General features: G+C 39.5%; 1 protein-coding gene across 1 annotated transcript in view; it reads left to right on the forward strand.

Moving 5' to 3' along the window:
- Positions 1 to 16,282, forward strand: part of TMTC1 (transmembrane O-mannosyltransferase targeting cadherins 1) — a 245,692-nt gene that overhangs the window by 20,708 nt on the left and 208,702 nt on the right. The window contains exons 3-5 of the mRNA XM_058558571.1: positions 6,545 to 6,618; positions 9,346 to 9,522; positions 12,974 to 13,180. Of these exons, the coding sequence (XP_058414554.1) occupies positions 6,545 to 6,618; positions 9,346 to 9,522; positions 12,974 to 13,180 (458 nt within the window). The remainder of the gene's footprint in view (positions 1 to 6,544; positions 6,619 to 9,345; positions 9,523 to 12,973; positions 13,181 to 16,282) is intronic.

Genomic DNA, 16,282 nt, shown 5'->3' on the forward strand with positions numbered 1-16,282 from the left:
AAGGGTGTAAAATGTCTGCCATTTAAAGAAGAGCCTGTTTATGTTTGTGTAGGTGGAAAATGACGTGCTTCAAATTGCTATGGTACTTTTCAGATTCCATTTAGTACGTTTAAAAAGTAATATTATGGACTAATTTTAAAATGTCAGTATTTGTAATGCATGGGAAGTTAGATCCTTTCAAGTATTTAACATTATGATGAAACATTTTAGATACGAATTTTAAAAGATGAGAGAGATGTATAAGTTTTTAATATTCTTTTTGGATGTCGCATGAAGAGAAATAATCAAAGACTACACTCCTTGCCATATAGAATATATGCTGCTGGGTCGATGGCAATGTAATCTAAGCCCACAGACAATATTATGTTTCTGACAACTAATTTTTAAATTACAGTTGAAAATCTGTGCTTAGAGTGTCTTGGAGAAAATTTTTCAGGAAAGAGCAAGTGACGAGGACAATAACAGTCTTAATTCTGTGCTTGCAGAGAGGGAGAGCATAAAATGCAGGTAATCTTGGACAGTGTGATCATGAGCTGATAGAGTTAGGTTGAATTCTAAGAAAAAACGATAATCCTGTTAGCAAAATGACCTTTAAGAAAGGATTTCAACAAGCTTTTGTACTAATCGAAAAAAAAAATCCATGGTAACACAATTATAGGGGCTAAGGAGTCTGAGAGCTGGACATTTATTTAGGGAAAAATGTTAGAAAAGCTATTTCTCATCTCACAAGGAGATGAGAGAGGTGTAAGAAAGAGACAAAGAAATTTGACCTAGGTAACAATCTATACTACGAAGTAGAATCAAGAGACTGTTACTTAATTATAGATATTAGTTCAGGTTTCGAAAGAGGAGGACAGAGAAATAGAAAAGAGAGATGTGTGTTACAGAAGACATAGTGATAAATTATTTAAAAAAAGAAAAATAGACCATAGTGTGGCGAGAGAGGAAGTTAGTGGGATATATCTCCCCTTTGTTAAACAAGAACAAAAATAGGACCATTAATTATCCCAGGAAGGATGGAGGATTTAAATTTTTGAGGGGAGGGGTTTAGTTTAAACATGCTGATGTGATTAAAGATTTGCTCTCTTAATTACGTAATCAACAAATAGTTAATGACGACTTGCTTGGTGCAGGCACTCTGCTAGGTGCCAAGGGGGTATGTGGGTGGATAGCGGGGTCCCTACCCACTATTTGTTCACAAGCTCCTAGAAAAGGCAAAGAACATACACGTAAATACATACAAGACAAAGCAAAAGGTTGTAATAAAACAAGAATCCCAGTGGAGGGGAAAAGTTATTTCCAATTTAAGTAGACAGGAACAAATTCCTTTATTTACTCAATCTCTCAACAAATATTTGAGTGACTGTAATATATTCACTCAGTGCAGGGTTATAGCAATGAATAAGGTAGACCCAGACCTTTCCTCATGCAAGGCCTTGTGATTCTTGGAAGAGTTTGCTGATATATTCTTGGGAAATTTATATATGTTTTTCTGAATCCTGAATCCTGAGAAAAATCAGTAGATAAATTGGGAAGGTGGGGAAAATCACTGTAATTCTCCTCTGAGAATTAAAACTTGACAGTCACGGTAGAGACATTACTGGTTAGAAGGAATGCACTTATGTCAAGTCAAAAGCAAGAGCAGGAAATGCTAACACACAGAGTTGAAGGTTAAGGTCAGCGTTTCCAGAACTGGGACAGAGCGCATAGAAGAGAATCGGTCAGTCTGGCTAGTCAGTCACTCTGGCTTTCAGCTGTTGGCGTGTGTTAACTGTGTTCCTGACGCTAACGGAACTCATTCTTGCAGATAAAATAATTAATAACTTTATGCATACAGTATGCTTTCTACAAATCCTGTGAGTGGTATTCCAAGAAATAACAAGTTTTGGGGGCAGGTTAAGTCCTTAATTGGCAGTGTCCACGTGTTATTCTGTTAAGCTTGCTAGGAGATTTGAATGTTAAATTATTTGAATTCTACCCAGTTATGTTCACTGATTTTTTCCACTCTGAATATTTGTTACAGGATATAGTTCCCAGGTTACAGCTACTCCCTTGGTGATGGAAACCTGCAGTTTGAGGCAGAAATACATTCTATCTATCTGCATGTATTTTTGATCAAGTCATTTTGTACTTCCAAGCACCCTATGGTTCACCTTACCTTGTCTTAGAATCAAGCCCAAGGGCCTCCAACTTAACATTCATCTTTGCTTCCCATGGCCCACGCTTGCCCCCTTTTCATTTACCCCACGCTCTTATCACTTTATGCCTTCCTTTCGAGAAACACCCCATGTTTTCAGACCTCTGTTTCCTCTGCCTGGAATGCTTCTGTGTTCCCTCTCTGGCCCAGGATTCACATTCTCCCGTCCTGAGCTTCCTGAAGTCCTCCTCGCCTGTCCTTTAAGTTTCAGTGTACGAGGTCGGCCTCTCCATGAAGCCTTCCTGGATCCTACAGTCAAAATTAATCCCTTTAGTCTTCTCAGGGCAATGGTTTCTCGTCTTTATGATACGTGCAGTTTCCTTGTATCATATTTTTTGACTCCCCACCAGATGTTAAACTCCTTGAGGCAAGTTATATCCCTCCAGCTGACACAAAACCTGGCAAGGAGGAGGCCCTCGGAAAATGTTGGTTGACTAGAATAAATTATGCAATTATCGAACATGATGATATTGACTAATTGAGTTAGTGAATGACTGGTCTAGACATAGAGTAGTTGATGACAAACATCTTGTTTTTAAGACATCTAACCCCCTTGCCCCAGAGACCCCAGCTCAACCAGGGTATAGAGTAGGTGTTCAGTGAATGCTTGGTGGTTTGGAACTGGCAGCAAAGTCTATCAGTGTGAGCGCTAACATTTCAGCACCTCCTCTGAGCTTCTGCTCCAAGGGAAACTACATTCTTTATATCTGGGCACATCCAGCTGGCACATTCTGCTGCTGCTGCTATTTCCCAGCTGCAATTCGAGAAGTTGGGCTTCAGGCGCCTTTAATGTATTAGTTATGCTCGCCTAGCTTCTGATTGCCTCGTTCCAACTTGCTACACCCAATATCAGCTTGCAAGCCTTGCTGTTGTCCAAGTTGGCCACAGCAGTTGTGCTGTGATGAGTGTCCCTCTGGGCCTAGATGCCTGGCCTTATGCCAAGACTTTATTGCTGGTGAGCTGGGCTCTTGGTAAGCTTTCGGAGGCCTTGCAGGTGATGCTGAGCTCTTGATGCTGATACTCGAAAGAGGCAGTGGTGTGGACTGAGCAGATCTGGGCTTCACAAGAGACCATGTGCAATTGTTGCTTTACAGACTGTGAGTCTGAGCTGGGCCTTGATACTGAGGTGACACCACGTTGTCTCTGCCTACCGCCCTTGAGTCATGCAGTCTTCCTGTTTGGCGCTCAAGTTCCTTATAGATTAATGGATCAATGAACAGTGGGTGGTCCGAGCAGCCCCATTAGGTAATGGCTTTCAACTCTGTACTGCCAATGAAATTCTTTGGCTGTGTCCAGGTTTCTCTTGGTATAGATTGGACTAGAATTTTTCTCAATATGTGACTTGCTATCAACCCATATGTGGGTATATAATTGAATTATTTTTTATTTTGATTTTTAACTAATAGATACATTAGATTATCTAATAAAGGTAAATTAAAATATCATACATGTAAACTTTAAAGTAAAAAGATGATTTCCATAAGCCACACAAGAAAACCTGTCTCAATGCTAAGAGTCCCACCTGCTTTCTCTGTGGAAAAGGGAGAAAGCAGGGCACCAACTTTGAGCGGGCACTTTTTATATCATCTCATTAATTTCAACAGTAACATGAGGTAGGGAGCATTACACTCATTTTAAAGATAACAAAACCAAATCTCAGTTATTAAAGATCACAAAATGGAGTCTCACTCAGATGGCAAGAGAAGGAATCTATATTCAAGCCTTGGATGGTCTAGCTCCATGTGTGTGTCATTGCCTCTCCTTTATGACTGCAAAGTGTGCTCATTATATGAGGACATTTATAGGTACATTTCTCAGAAAACTATTTTCTGCTATTAATTGTTGATTGATTTTCTAACACACCATGGGCTACAGGTCCTCTATGATTTGAGTGATGCTGTTTTCTGTGCCTGAAATGTCGACTATGTTCATTTCCCTTGTGAACTCCTCATCTTTAAGACCTAGCCTGTATGTAACCTTTTCTTTGAAGCATTCTTTGACCCACATCCCATTTTTTTTCTCTACAGTTTTATTTCTTGGATTTCAAAAAATTAAGAGAAATGCACAGACATTTTAAGTAGTGAAATAATACAAAGATTTATAAATAGCTGTCTGTCCTCCACCTCTCTTCCATTTCAGTCCCTTTGAGAAGTAACACATTTAAAAAACAATAATTTTAAACTTAAAAAATATAATGACCACATATTCTTTATCCGGATTCACCAATTTTTAACATTTTGCCAGATTTGTTGTATCATTCTTCCTCTCTTTCTCCCTCTATATTTAAGAATATTATTTGTTTCCTGAAGCACTTGAGAGTAGGGTGCATAATTCATGCCCCCTTTACACCTTAATAATTTAGTTGTATATTTTCTACAACCAAGGCTATTAGTCATCGTTTCTCTTTAGTCTCCTTAAGTTTAGAAGAGTTACCAATCTTCATTGTCTTTCTATAATATAATTTATAGCTTTAAATATAATTTAAAATTTATGTTAGAATGTATATAATATAAAATGTTATTAACATATTTATTATAATTGCAATTGGTAATGTTATATAATATGTGCTATATACATAGTTATAATTATATAATACCTATGTAATTTATAACACATATGATTTACATGTATATTATATTTAAATTTTATAATATATAATTAAAAATAATATGAATATATTATATGTAGATACATAATATAGAAATATGTAAAAATATAAAATATATAAAAATATGAATTCATATAGAATATATTATGTAAGTATAATATATTGTATCTATAATATATAATATATGCAATATTATATTATGATAGATTATAATATGAGTTGTGATATAATTAGTAAAGCATGATATAAATTAGATATTAAAATATAAAGTTTAAATGTTATAAAATAGTAATATAGAATTATTATATTTTATACTTTATTAATATAAAATACTTATCTATGTATTTGAATATAATATTCCTCATCCTGGGTTTGTCTGATGTTTTCCCATGATTGTATTCAGGTTCTGTATCCCTGGCTGGAATATCAGGTGATGCTGTGTCATCAGGGTAGCACATGCAGAGACATGATGCATCCATTTGCCCTTTATTGGTGAGGTTAAGTTTGATTCCGCAATCAAGGTATAATGCAATGTAATGCATTTTCTCCATAGTATAATTATTCTTTTTATTTTTCCAGCTAATAAGTAACTGAGGAGGAAGTGCTTTGAAGCCCTGCAAATACTCTGCGCCTCTTCAAACCTTCACACCCTAGATTTAGTATCCATTCGTATATTGTGATGTTTCTTGCTCAATCCAATCTTTACTCTTCTGGAAGCAAAATGGCTATTTTCCAACTGCACTATTCCCTCTACATTCATTAACTGGCTTTTTATTGTAAGGTAGAGCTCTCCATTCTTTCTCATTCACTTGCTTACTGTATGTATGTATGTACTTATATATGTATTCATTCATTCATTCATTCAGTCAGTCATCCATCCATATATTTATTATCAGTATGCACTCATGAGTGTCTGTTTCTTTCAATGGTTTATAATTTGTTACTGTCTTTATTTTTTTTGATATTCAAATCGTCTCATATTTGGTCAGTGGGAGCTCCTTGTCACTGGCTTCTGTGTCCTTTTGACATGTACCCGTCATTTTTTGAGCACTTTCTTGCTTTCTAGCATGAGAAGATGATCCGTGCTCCTCTTGTGTCTCCTCAGCCTCAGCCCTGGAGTCAGCTACTTCTCCAAGGAGCCCATGTTCTCTTTAGTGGAGGAATGGCTTGTGGTTAGTGCCAGAATGGCCTCTGCCACTGAGGTGTCTTTCTTTTAGGTCCTTTCAGTGACAGAGCTAAGAAATACACACACGTATGTCCATACACTCGCACATAATCATGAGTTCATACTCTTTCCCATTCTTGCAGAATTATTGATTCCTCAACTTATTTTTTTCTAGTACTTTGTAAACATCCTCTGCTCCATTAGCACTGCAGTGCCCAAAGACTAACACAGTGTGTAGCACTCAGTCACTGCTCAAAAATATTTTTGAATAAACTAATAAACCAATAAATGAATAATCTTTGATGTTGTGAATTGGCCTTCTATAGAAGAAAAATTAAAAATAAAGTTAAGCGTGAAAATCTTGCCCTTTCCTTCCTCTTTTCCTCCTTCTAGAAACTTATTGTTAAATATATATGATAACCAGAGGTGGTTCATATATCCTGTATCAAAGTTTGAAGAACAACGTGTTTTCTATTTTATTATACCTTTCATCTAAAAACAAATACATTTCCGTAATGGTTTTCTGAGAGTAATTTTCTGAGGTTTTTATTTTTCATTTTTCCACACTTTCCAGGTAGCTGGAATTGTTGGCAGAGCGGACGTGTTAGCATGCCTGCTGTTCCTGTTGGCCTTTCTCTCCTACAATAGGTATGTATGGCTGAGAGTGCCATTCTGTGTGATTATAGTCACGCTGTACCCTGGGAATTTCTGCCGTGTGTGTGTGTGTGTGTGTGTGTGTAGACTCTGAGCATCTGCCTGAGAGAGGAGGGAGGCTTCTTGGCAGTGAAATGCGCAGTGAGCTTCCCGGAGACCTAGGATAGGAAGCCGCTTCTTACCAAATGCTAGGCTCTTCTCTCTTCCAACCACATTCTAAACCCTGTCACAGCCTTTTAAAGGGACTGCTCTCCCAGGGCTGGGAAGACAAGCTCTTGCTCCTTCATTCCTCTTGTAGTTTCTTACTGAGAGTGGAATTTGGAATCTTAGTTCTGAGCCAGAATATACTGGGGGTAGTCCTTTCTTCTATTTGCCTATGATTTGTTTAACTTTTCCTTTTGGTTCTAAATTTTTTTCCCTCTTTATTATCCTCAGTAAAGTAGCTTAGAGCTTAGAATAACAAGGCTGACTTGAAAGTAGTATTTCTCAACTGTGGTTTTCCAATTTACGCGTCCTTTCATCAAAATACAGAAGCTCTTTGCTTTGGGAGACTGAAAAGCAATGAAACAATTTCCCGTTCTATTGCCCCTTTCCCCCCCAAAGTGATCAGATTCTCACCTGAGTTGTGACATAGTCATATAGGGAAAGGGGCAGGTTGAGAAGAGAATGTGAAAGGCGGCAGATGGCTCAGAGCACAGCCCAGAAACAGTGGGACGGTGAGCCATGTTGCTCTACCTCGGGGTGGGATGACTGGTTAAGGATTTGTGAACCTTGATCTTTGGATCAGTTCGTTCACCTGTAATCTCATAAAGCCCAGTGACTCTGAAGAACACTGTTCTAAACTAGTGGTTCTCAATATGGGACAAATTCCTGAACCACACCCCTGGGGACGTTCGGCAATGTCTGGAGATATTTTTGCTTGTCGCAACTGGAGAGGCACTACTGGCATTTAATGAGTAGAGGCCGAGGATCCTACAATGTACAGGACAGCCCTTACAACAAAGCATCACTTCCCCCAAATGCCAATAGTGCTGAAATTGAGAAACCATGTTATAAACCAGTTTAGACCTTGGATCAAGAATGAAATCAATTATGTCCTATGAGGTTTTGATTTAAAGAGCAGAGCCTCTCCTTGGTATAGTACCAGTCCTTCAGTGCTGCCTTTGTGACCTCCCACTGCATTGCTAGTCATATAAAAGGGTGTTGTGAAAATCTGAAAAGTAGGAACCCAGTTGTTTCCTGTTTACTCTGGTGTTAGAACAAGATTCATAATTGCTTTTTAGTTTAAACTTGTTCTTTCAGGCTTTTTCTGTCTGCTTGATATATTTGGGAACATGATTCGGCCTGTAGTGTATCCATATCTGTGTGATAATGAGCCATGGTACTGCAGATATCTGTTGTGCACGCCATTCCCACATTTAGCAGTTTAAGCTATACCAGCTTTGGAGAAAAATGCAACTCTATTGCAAATTAGGCATATAATTTTAGGCGATTGTTCCAAGACATAACAATAAGGGTAAGACGTCCCAACTACAGGAATATTGGCCTTTACTCTTCAAAGAAGTAGGAGCACCTTCATGTGGCACCTGTTGAAGGAACAGCGATGTTTCTTGGTGTGGGGCTGATTCTGTTTTGTGAGGTGAAAAAAAGACTTCACGGTGCTGTAGGGTTTTTGAAAATCCCTGCTGGAAATTATGCTGAGAAAAAAATAAGCTTTACCTAATACATCCTCATGGAGAATAAATTTAAAAATGCAGATTAGCCAGAAGAAAAGAAAAAGGCTAAAACATCTGTATTTTCATCACAGAGAGAAATGACAGTTATGTTTTGGTATATATATGTATCCACTGATTTCTTTGTTTTTGTGTACAGAAGCATAGAAAACAGCTTCACTAAAATAATGATAATGATGATAAACACTTGAAATGTAATAAGTCATTTATTGAATTCTCCCTATAACACTGTGATCCCATTTCACTCATAAGGGAACTGAGGCACAGAGAGGCGAAGTAACTTGCCCCATATTCCCTTGTGAGTTAACTGCAGAGCTGTGACTTGAACCCAGGGAACCTGGCTCCAGAGTTCATGTATATGGCTTAATAATATGTATTATTTACTTAAAATATATTCACTTAAACATCTTTCCATGTCACTAAATACATCTCTATGGTAGCATTTTAAATGGCTTTTTAATGTTCATTTATGTTTTTTTTTTTTTTTTTTTTTTTTTGCTGAGGAAGATTCACACTAAGCTAACATCTGTTGCCGATCTTCCTCTTTTTTTGCTTGAGGAATATTAGCCCTGAGCTAACATCTGTGCCAGTCTTCCTCTATTTTGTATGTGGGTCGCCACCACAGCGTGGCTGATGAGTGGTGTTGGTCTGCGCCTGGGATCCAAACCCATGAATCCAGGCTGCCAAAGTGGAATGTGCTGAACTTAACCACTATGCCACGGGGCTGGCCCCTAGTGTTCATTTGTTATATGCCATATTTTACTGTGATTTATATATACCTTAAGTACCAAATTCAGTATAGTTGGCCATTTACTCTTTTCATCTTTGCAATTTTAAATAATTCTATGATGAACAGTCTTGAAGAAATCTTTGCTCACCTACCTCCTTAGAATACAATGAAATTGATGTTAGACCTTATCTTTAAAGTGGTGTTTCTTAGCGACCCACATTTCTTCTTAGATAAAAGAATCTCGCCCTTGTTTTTCAGGAGTGTGGGCCAGTGTTGTGTTGGGGAATGTTTCCCTCCCACGGCGTCTCCCTTCTTCTTGCTGCTCAGTTTGTTTCTGGGGACCTGTGCAATGCTGGTGAAAGAGACAGGCATCACGGTGTTCGGAGTGTGCTTGGTTTACGATCTCTTTTCCCTATCCCACAAGCAAGAGAAATCGTAAGTCATTTTAAAGTTTTGATATCAAGCTGTGCATGTACAGAGAATTGCTTACATCAGTGGTTTTCAAACTTCCATTAAAAAAAAATAGAACTATGACGTTTTGTTAAATGTAACCTCACTTTAGACTGTAATATAATAAAAAGTTATTTCCTTAAGATAAATGCATTATATATGTTCAAACTCTTCACACTTTTATAAAAATCAATGAGGATTATAAAGTTTTTATGAGTCCTGAATTTGGAATTGAAAAATGTCTATGCTAATTGCAAGTTTGCATTGCTAGATTGTTTTGGTTGCGTACTACTAAGAAATCTTAATTCACACAGTAGAGTGGTTCCAAATGGTAACAGTGTGTTAATAGCCTGCCTTGAGTCTCTGCATTCAAATTGAGTGTTATCCATCAAAGAACACCGCTAGGTTGGAGTCTGTTTACTTGCTCTAGGGGTGATGCTGTTACTTAAGAGGTTTGGGAGGCGCCTTTTGGAATTCCACAAAGGGCCAACCTAAACCATACAGGAATACTCACACGTCATCATATTCAAATTAAAGAACAAATTTATTTAGTTACCCATTTCCATTTAAAAATTTTAAGGCACATTCATTTTATCCTGTGGGTTTTAGATGATAATAATGACTAAGGCATATTAAAAGTTCAAGCACATACTATAATTTTCTGCCTCTATCAAATCCATAATTACTAACAATTTGACATGCAGACCCCATTTTTAGTAATTATTAGGCCCTTACTTTTGAACTTTTAAAAAATGTGGCTGATTTATTCTCCTGCCTTGTCCAATGAAGAATTTTGTCTTTAAAAAAATCTTGCCTTTTTATCCCATTCCCTACTTCTTTATACTTCTTGACATAAAGATAAGAGCAGCGCTATTGAGTGGCAGCAAGCTGAGACGAGTCATTAAATTCTGATCACCTTCCTGCCTGGGCGTACTTGGAGATAATTTAAATAGGCTTTAGTGCTCTGTTGGCTCTCTGTAAATCTCAGAGGCGTGTAAAAGGAAGGAGGCCAGTTACCATTCTGACCCAAGCTCATGCCAAGAGAGCCGTGAGCCAGAGGACCTCCCCTTGGCTTATATGAGCATGCTTTTCCTCTGTGTCCTCTTAACTGATGAGAGTAATTGCATTGCCCACTTTACTTTTTAGAGAACAACCTATCAACCTCTCTTGCTACCCACTCCCTTCTCGCATCCTCTTCTGCCTCCTAGCATCTTTCTGCTTTGCCTCACTGACAGTAGAAGGATGTGACAACTGACTGCAGACCCTCCCCTTTGGTCCAGTCCAGAGCTATTTTAACCTCAAAATTGAAGTCCTGTCTCCTCTGGTCTTGGGACTCTCCAGCCCACTGTTGCCTACACGTCTTTCTTCTTCGTCTGGTCACTGTCGCGCGAGGCTGTTTTCAAAGGGAATAATTGTCTTTTTTATTCTTTAATAATTGGTCTTGACTTTCATCGTACTCAACTGCTGGAAGTCCGATGGTGGGAATAATACTGCTGACATGTAGCTTAGAAGTCCGACAGCCCATAGTCTGCGCTTTTTTTTTTTCTTAGTAACTTCCAGCTGTCACAACTAGCAGCTCTGCATAAGTGGAGACTCATTCTTTCCTTCATCCTTTTATCCACCCATTTTGACACATACTCACTCTGTGCCTGGCCAAGAACCAGACAGATAAAATTCCTTCCTCCAAGGAGCATATATGATATTGGAGGAAATAGACATTACATAGGTCATTCCAAGAGTAACTGATTACAGTTGTGAAAAGTGGTCAGAAGGAACCAAGAGCATGTGATGGCGAGGCTGGGCCAATAACAGTTAGTATCACCACATGCCAGGCATGGTGCCATGCCATTTACAGGTGTGAAGTCACTTAATGCTTACACCTGTTACCTTGTTTTACAGAAGAGAAAACAGAGGCACAGAAAGTAACCTCTCCAGAGTCCCCCAATCCTGAGTGGAGCCAGGATTTGGACCCCTGTGTGTGTGACTCCAGAGCCACAGGGTTACCCCTGAATGCCCCTGCGTCCATGAAAGGCACACAGGACGGGGACCTGGAGACCTCCCAGCACGTCTGCTGCTCAGGGCCTGGGCTCACATTTGTACCATGAGACCAGCTTAGAGGGTATGAGTGTAATGGGGGTCGTGACCCCTTTAGGAATTTACAAAACTGTGTCTCCTTTTCCTAGAATAATGGACACACACACAGTTTTGCACAAACTCTTAGGGGTCTCCCCCCGACTTTATCTGCTAATTTAGACTAAACATCTTGGCAGTAGGTTGTTCTTGAGGTCTTTCACTGTGTGATCCATGCAGCAGGAAAGAAATGACAGAAACAAATGTTGGAAGCGCTTTCCTATGTGAAGAACAATTTATTCCTAAATTTTAAGATTGGGCCATACGGATGGAGTGGGATTTCTTTTATTTGACATCACCTCTAGAAAGAAACATTTTCAGTGAAAGATCTGCTCCTGAAAGTTAAATTTCTTTTTTAAAATCAGGGTATAATTTCCAATATGCAGAGAATAACATTCCCTGACCTCGGTCCCTACCCTCTCTCGCTAGAAGTAACCACAGTCCTGAATTTGGCACTTTTCATTTCTATAATTGTTTGTATGCCGTTACTTCATATGTATATACCCGTGAATATCAAACACTATTGTTTTACATACTTGCAAACTTTATATAAATGGTATTACTTGCTTTTCTTTTTCATTTAACATTGGGCTTTTGACATACGTCAATGTTGATACGTGTAGCTGTAGCTCATTCATTTTAACTGATATATAGTATTTAATTATCACAATTTATCCGTTTTTCTGGATTTGGAATTTAGCTTATTTTCACATTTTTGGCTCTTATAAAAATTATGCTGCAGTGAATTTTCGTGTGCATATACATGCAGGTTTCTCTAGGGCCTGACCATAGAAGTGGAGTTGCTGGGACCACGGATAGATGCTTGTTCACTGTGTTATGTGCTGAGACATTGCTCTGCAAATGATTGTGGCAGTGTATGAGAATCCCCTTTGTTCTACATTCTCCCCGTCACTTGGTAGTATCAGACTTTTTAGTTTTTGCTCAGCTAGTTATTATGAATTTTACCTCAGAGGATTCATGAAAAAAAATGTGAGAGTACATTGGGTGGATCAGCTATGAACAGTATCTTACAAGATCATAATAGTGTAAATCCTGAATACCACTTCAACCGAATTATAAGAATTCGAATTGTATTTATTACAAGAGAAATGTATTTGAAGGGTGAAGGGTGAAGAGTGTGTGTGTGTGTGTGTTGGTAAATACCAGAAACAGAAGAGCTGAAAGACTTGAGAGTGGTTGGTTCCAGAGAACAGGACTTGGGGATGGGACAGGAGACTGCTGTTTCTTGTTGCAAGCCTTGTCATTCTGTGTGACTTTGTTTCCCCTCGATTCTGTGCACAATTAGGAGCAATGGGGTCGTTCATCAGCGCAGCCCACGGCAGCCCGGGAGCCCCCAGCCCTCGTCACTGCCAGCGCACCCTCTCCGGGAGAACGGGAAGCAGCAGCGGTTCCCTCACAAAGGATCTTGGGGTGGCTGCCACTCCCCATTGCCACCAGAACCCAAGAGCAGCGGATTCCCGGTGTCTCCTCGAGCTGCGTGGTCCATGCTGAGGTATTGGGCTGGGCTCCTCGACCGTGCGCGTTGTCACCATCCAGCCTCACCTCTTGCAGAGTAGGATGACTGGAGAAGTGAGGTGCTGAGTCGGTTCTTGGTGACCCCCCACTCTCTCTCCTTGTTTCCTTCTCTCCCTTTTTCTTTGCTTCCCTGCCTCCCTTGCTCCCTCCTTTGTTCTCTCCCTCCTTCCGTTCTTTCCTTATATTAGATCAGATAAGACAGGAGTAGCTAGAAGAAGCAAGTAGAAGCCCTGCTGTCTGCTGTTATTTGGAAGCAGGGAGTGAGCTGTGTGTCTGTGAAGCCTCAATTAAGAAGAGCAAACATTTTACTGCTTCCCTAGTGGAAGAACCTCGCATCAGAGAATAGGCGCCCTCGGTTTTCTGGGGGAGGAGCGTGCTCTACCCTCCCTCTGCTCTTTCTCCCTGCTCTTTGTGTGTGATAGGAATTTATTACAGCACAAGTATGGGAGGAAGCCCAGGGGATTCTGTCTTTCAGAAATATTTTTGAGGATACAGGAAAATCTTTAAAGCATGAGATTTTCTTTCTTTTTTTAAAATTTTGACCTAGTCATGAAAATTAACATAGATTTATCAGAGTAGGTGCTCACTAAATTAGGTTGCCTCTAAAATAGCTCAAGCCACGGGCAAGGCAGAATTTAATAAAGATGGAAATTCAGTTCATGCTATTAGCACTTTACCACTTCAGATAGCTGTTTTTATTATTCTGTGCAGCCCCAGAAAACTCCTTCTTCTCAGGGTCTTTGTTTCCAATTATTCCTACCTTTGCCTGTCTTTTGCATCTTTCTCCATTCATTCATTCACCAACAAATATCTACAGAGCGTCTACCATGTGCCGGGCACTGTTCTAGGCACCAGGGATGTCCTGGTGCGTAAGAAAGACAAGGTCTTTGCTTCTGTGTATCTTCAGTTCCCGTGGAGGAAGACAGACACTGAATAATCAACAGTGAGTGAACAGTGTGATGGAGAGAGGTGGGTCCGCCTGGCCTGGCCAAATTCCGATTGGTTGGTAAGAGAAGGCCCCTTGAATCCTTGTGAGTGAGAGAAGCAGCTAGCCCTGGAAAGATCTGGGCGGAGAGTTCCAGATTGGGGTAATGAGCAAGTGGGGATTGGAAAGAGTGTGGTCAGGGGATGGGCAGGCCCAGAGAATGAAGGACCATGTTGGCCATGGAAGCAAGTTTGGATTTTATTCTGAGTGGAAGGGGAAAACTTTGGAGGTTTTCTTTTTTTCAAGTGTGTAAAGAAATTATTACATTTCTTTTTAAAAATGTTCACTCTGGCTTTTTGTAGTGCGTGATGTTGGGGGCAAGAGTAGAGCAGGGAGAAGGGCAGGGGGCTTTTATACATGCGGAATGAGAAAGAAAGGGTCTTGGCCGAGGGTGGTAGAGACTGGGAGGACGAGATATGGTGAATTTGCGATATCTTTTGGATACAGATCCGATAGGACTTACTGATGTTTGGGGTGAGGGGGTGAGGGAAAGGAAGGAAACAAGAATTCTCAGATTTCTGGCTTAAATGTTTAGGTGGATGTTGGCGTCAGTTACTGAGGTGGAAAGGTTATGGGAGAAATAGGGTTTCTGAAGGTTGAGGGAGGATAAAATTACCGTAATGCATGAAATTCCCGAGGAAGAAAGAAGAGAGATGAACAGTCAAAACAGTGAGGATATCTTGACGTTGTAGAGGGCCATGAGGAAAAGAAGACAAAACATTTGGGGAAATAATAAATTATTTAAGGAAGACAAAGGAGGAGAAAAAAGAGGAATTGATAGAGCACTGGAGATTTCAAGGTGGGAGAGAGGTCAGACTGCAATATGACTGTGAATTCCATCAGGTCAGGGACTGTGTCACTCACATGTGTATCCCCAATTCCTTTTATTGTGTCTGCCTATTAGTAGTTGCTCAATTAGTTGTGAAATGAATAAATTAATTAGTGGATGGTAAGAAAGTGTTGGAATTAAGCATAGATAGAACATTTTCAGTAAGTTTGGCAGTGAAAGAATGGGGAAAAAGGATGTTCACTGGAGGAGTGTTAGGTTTTTGTTTTCATTTTTATTTTAAATTTAATGAATCTGTGTGTGTATGTGTAGATAACTTGTAGAGAGGAGAGATAAAAGATGCTGGAACAGAAAGAAATAAGATGAAATACAAATACTGGTGGTGTGCTGGTAAATGTTTAATAACTGGCTCTCCAAAGAAAAGAAATCCTGACTTGTGGTGTTTGCCAATTTCCATGAAAATACTCCTAACATGGCTGTTTTCAAGCTACAAATGTGACGTCACTGAGCATGGAGTTAGGAGAGATGTGCCGTGGCCCACCATTATGCAGTATTTCCACTGCCAAGAGACAATAGACATAAATAACCTGAAGAGCACAGAGAATAGTAAAATGAAGTAAACTAATTGGGAAGTGATGAGCTTTGAGTATTTATTACCTTTGATTTTAATATGATTTACAGTCATGCATTGATTAACGACAGGGCTACATTCTGACAAATGCATCGTTAGGCGATTTCCTTGTTGTGCAAACATCATGGAATGTACTTACACAAACCTAGATGGTATAGCCTACTACACACCTAGGTTGTATGGTATTAATCTTATGGGGCCACCATCGTATATGCCATTCGTCTTTGACCAAAAGGTCGTTTTGCGGTGTATGACTATATTTAATTTTAAATTTATATAATTTAATTTTCAGTAATGGCTGTATTTAATAACTGGCTTGCAAAATTCTTGAAAATTTACTAGTCATTTCTGGCAAGCCAGTTTGAGCCAGCTCTAGCGCACCAGTGAAGAATGTCCTTCAGGAGGGGCAAGAGAGTTTTCTATCTGTTATCCGTCTACCATGTACCAGGAAGTGGGCTAGCACTTCCCATATGTTATCCCATGCAACCTTCACAATATCCGTTCAGGGTAGATATTATAGTTCCCATTGCCAGGAGGAAATGGAAGATCTCAGAGGTTAAACAACCTTGTCCATACTTACATAGTTAGTAAATGGGAACATCAGGATTGGAACTCCAGCTGTTTGACCCCTGAACCTGTGCTTTGCCCATTTGCTGTGCTCGAAAGTCCAGAGTCC

This window comes from Diceros bicornis, chromosome 17 (genome assembly GCF_020826845.1).
Source record: "Diceros bicornis minor isolate mBicDic1 chromosome 17, mDicBic1.mat.cur, whole genome shotgun sequence".
Taxonomy (NCBI): domain Eukaryota; kingdom Metazoa; phylum Chordata; class Mammalia; order Perissodactyla; family Rhinocerotidae; genus Diceros; species Diceros bicornis.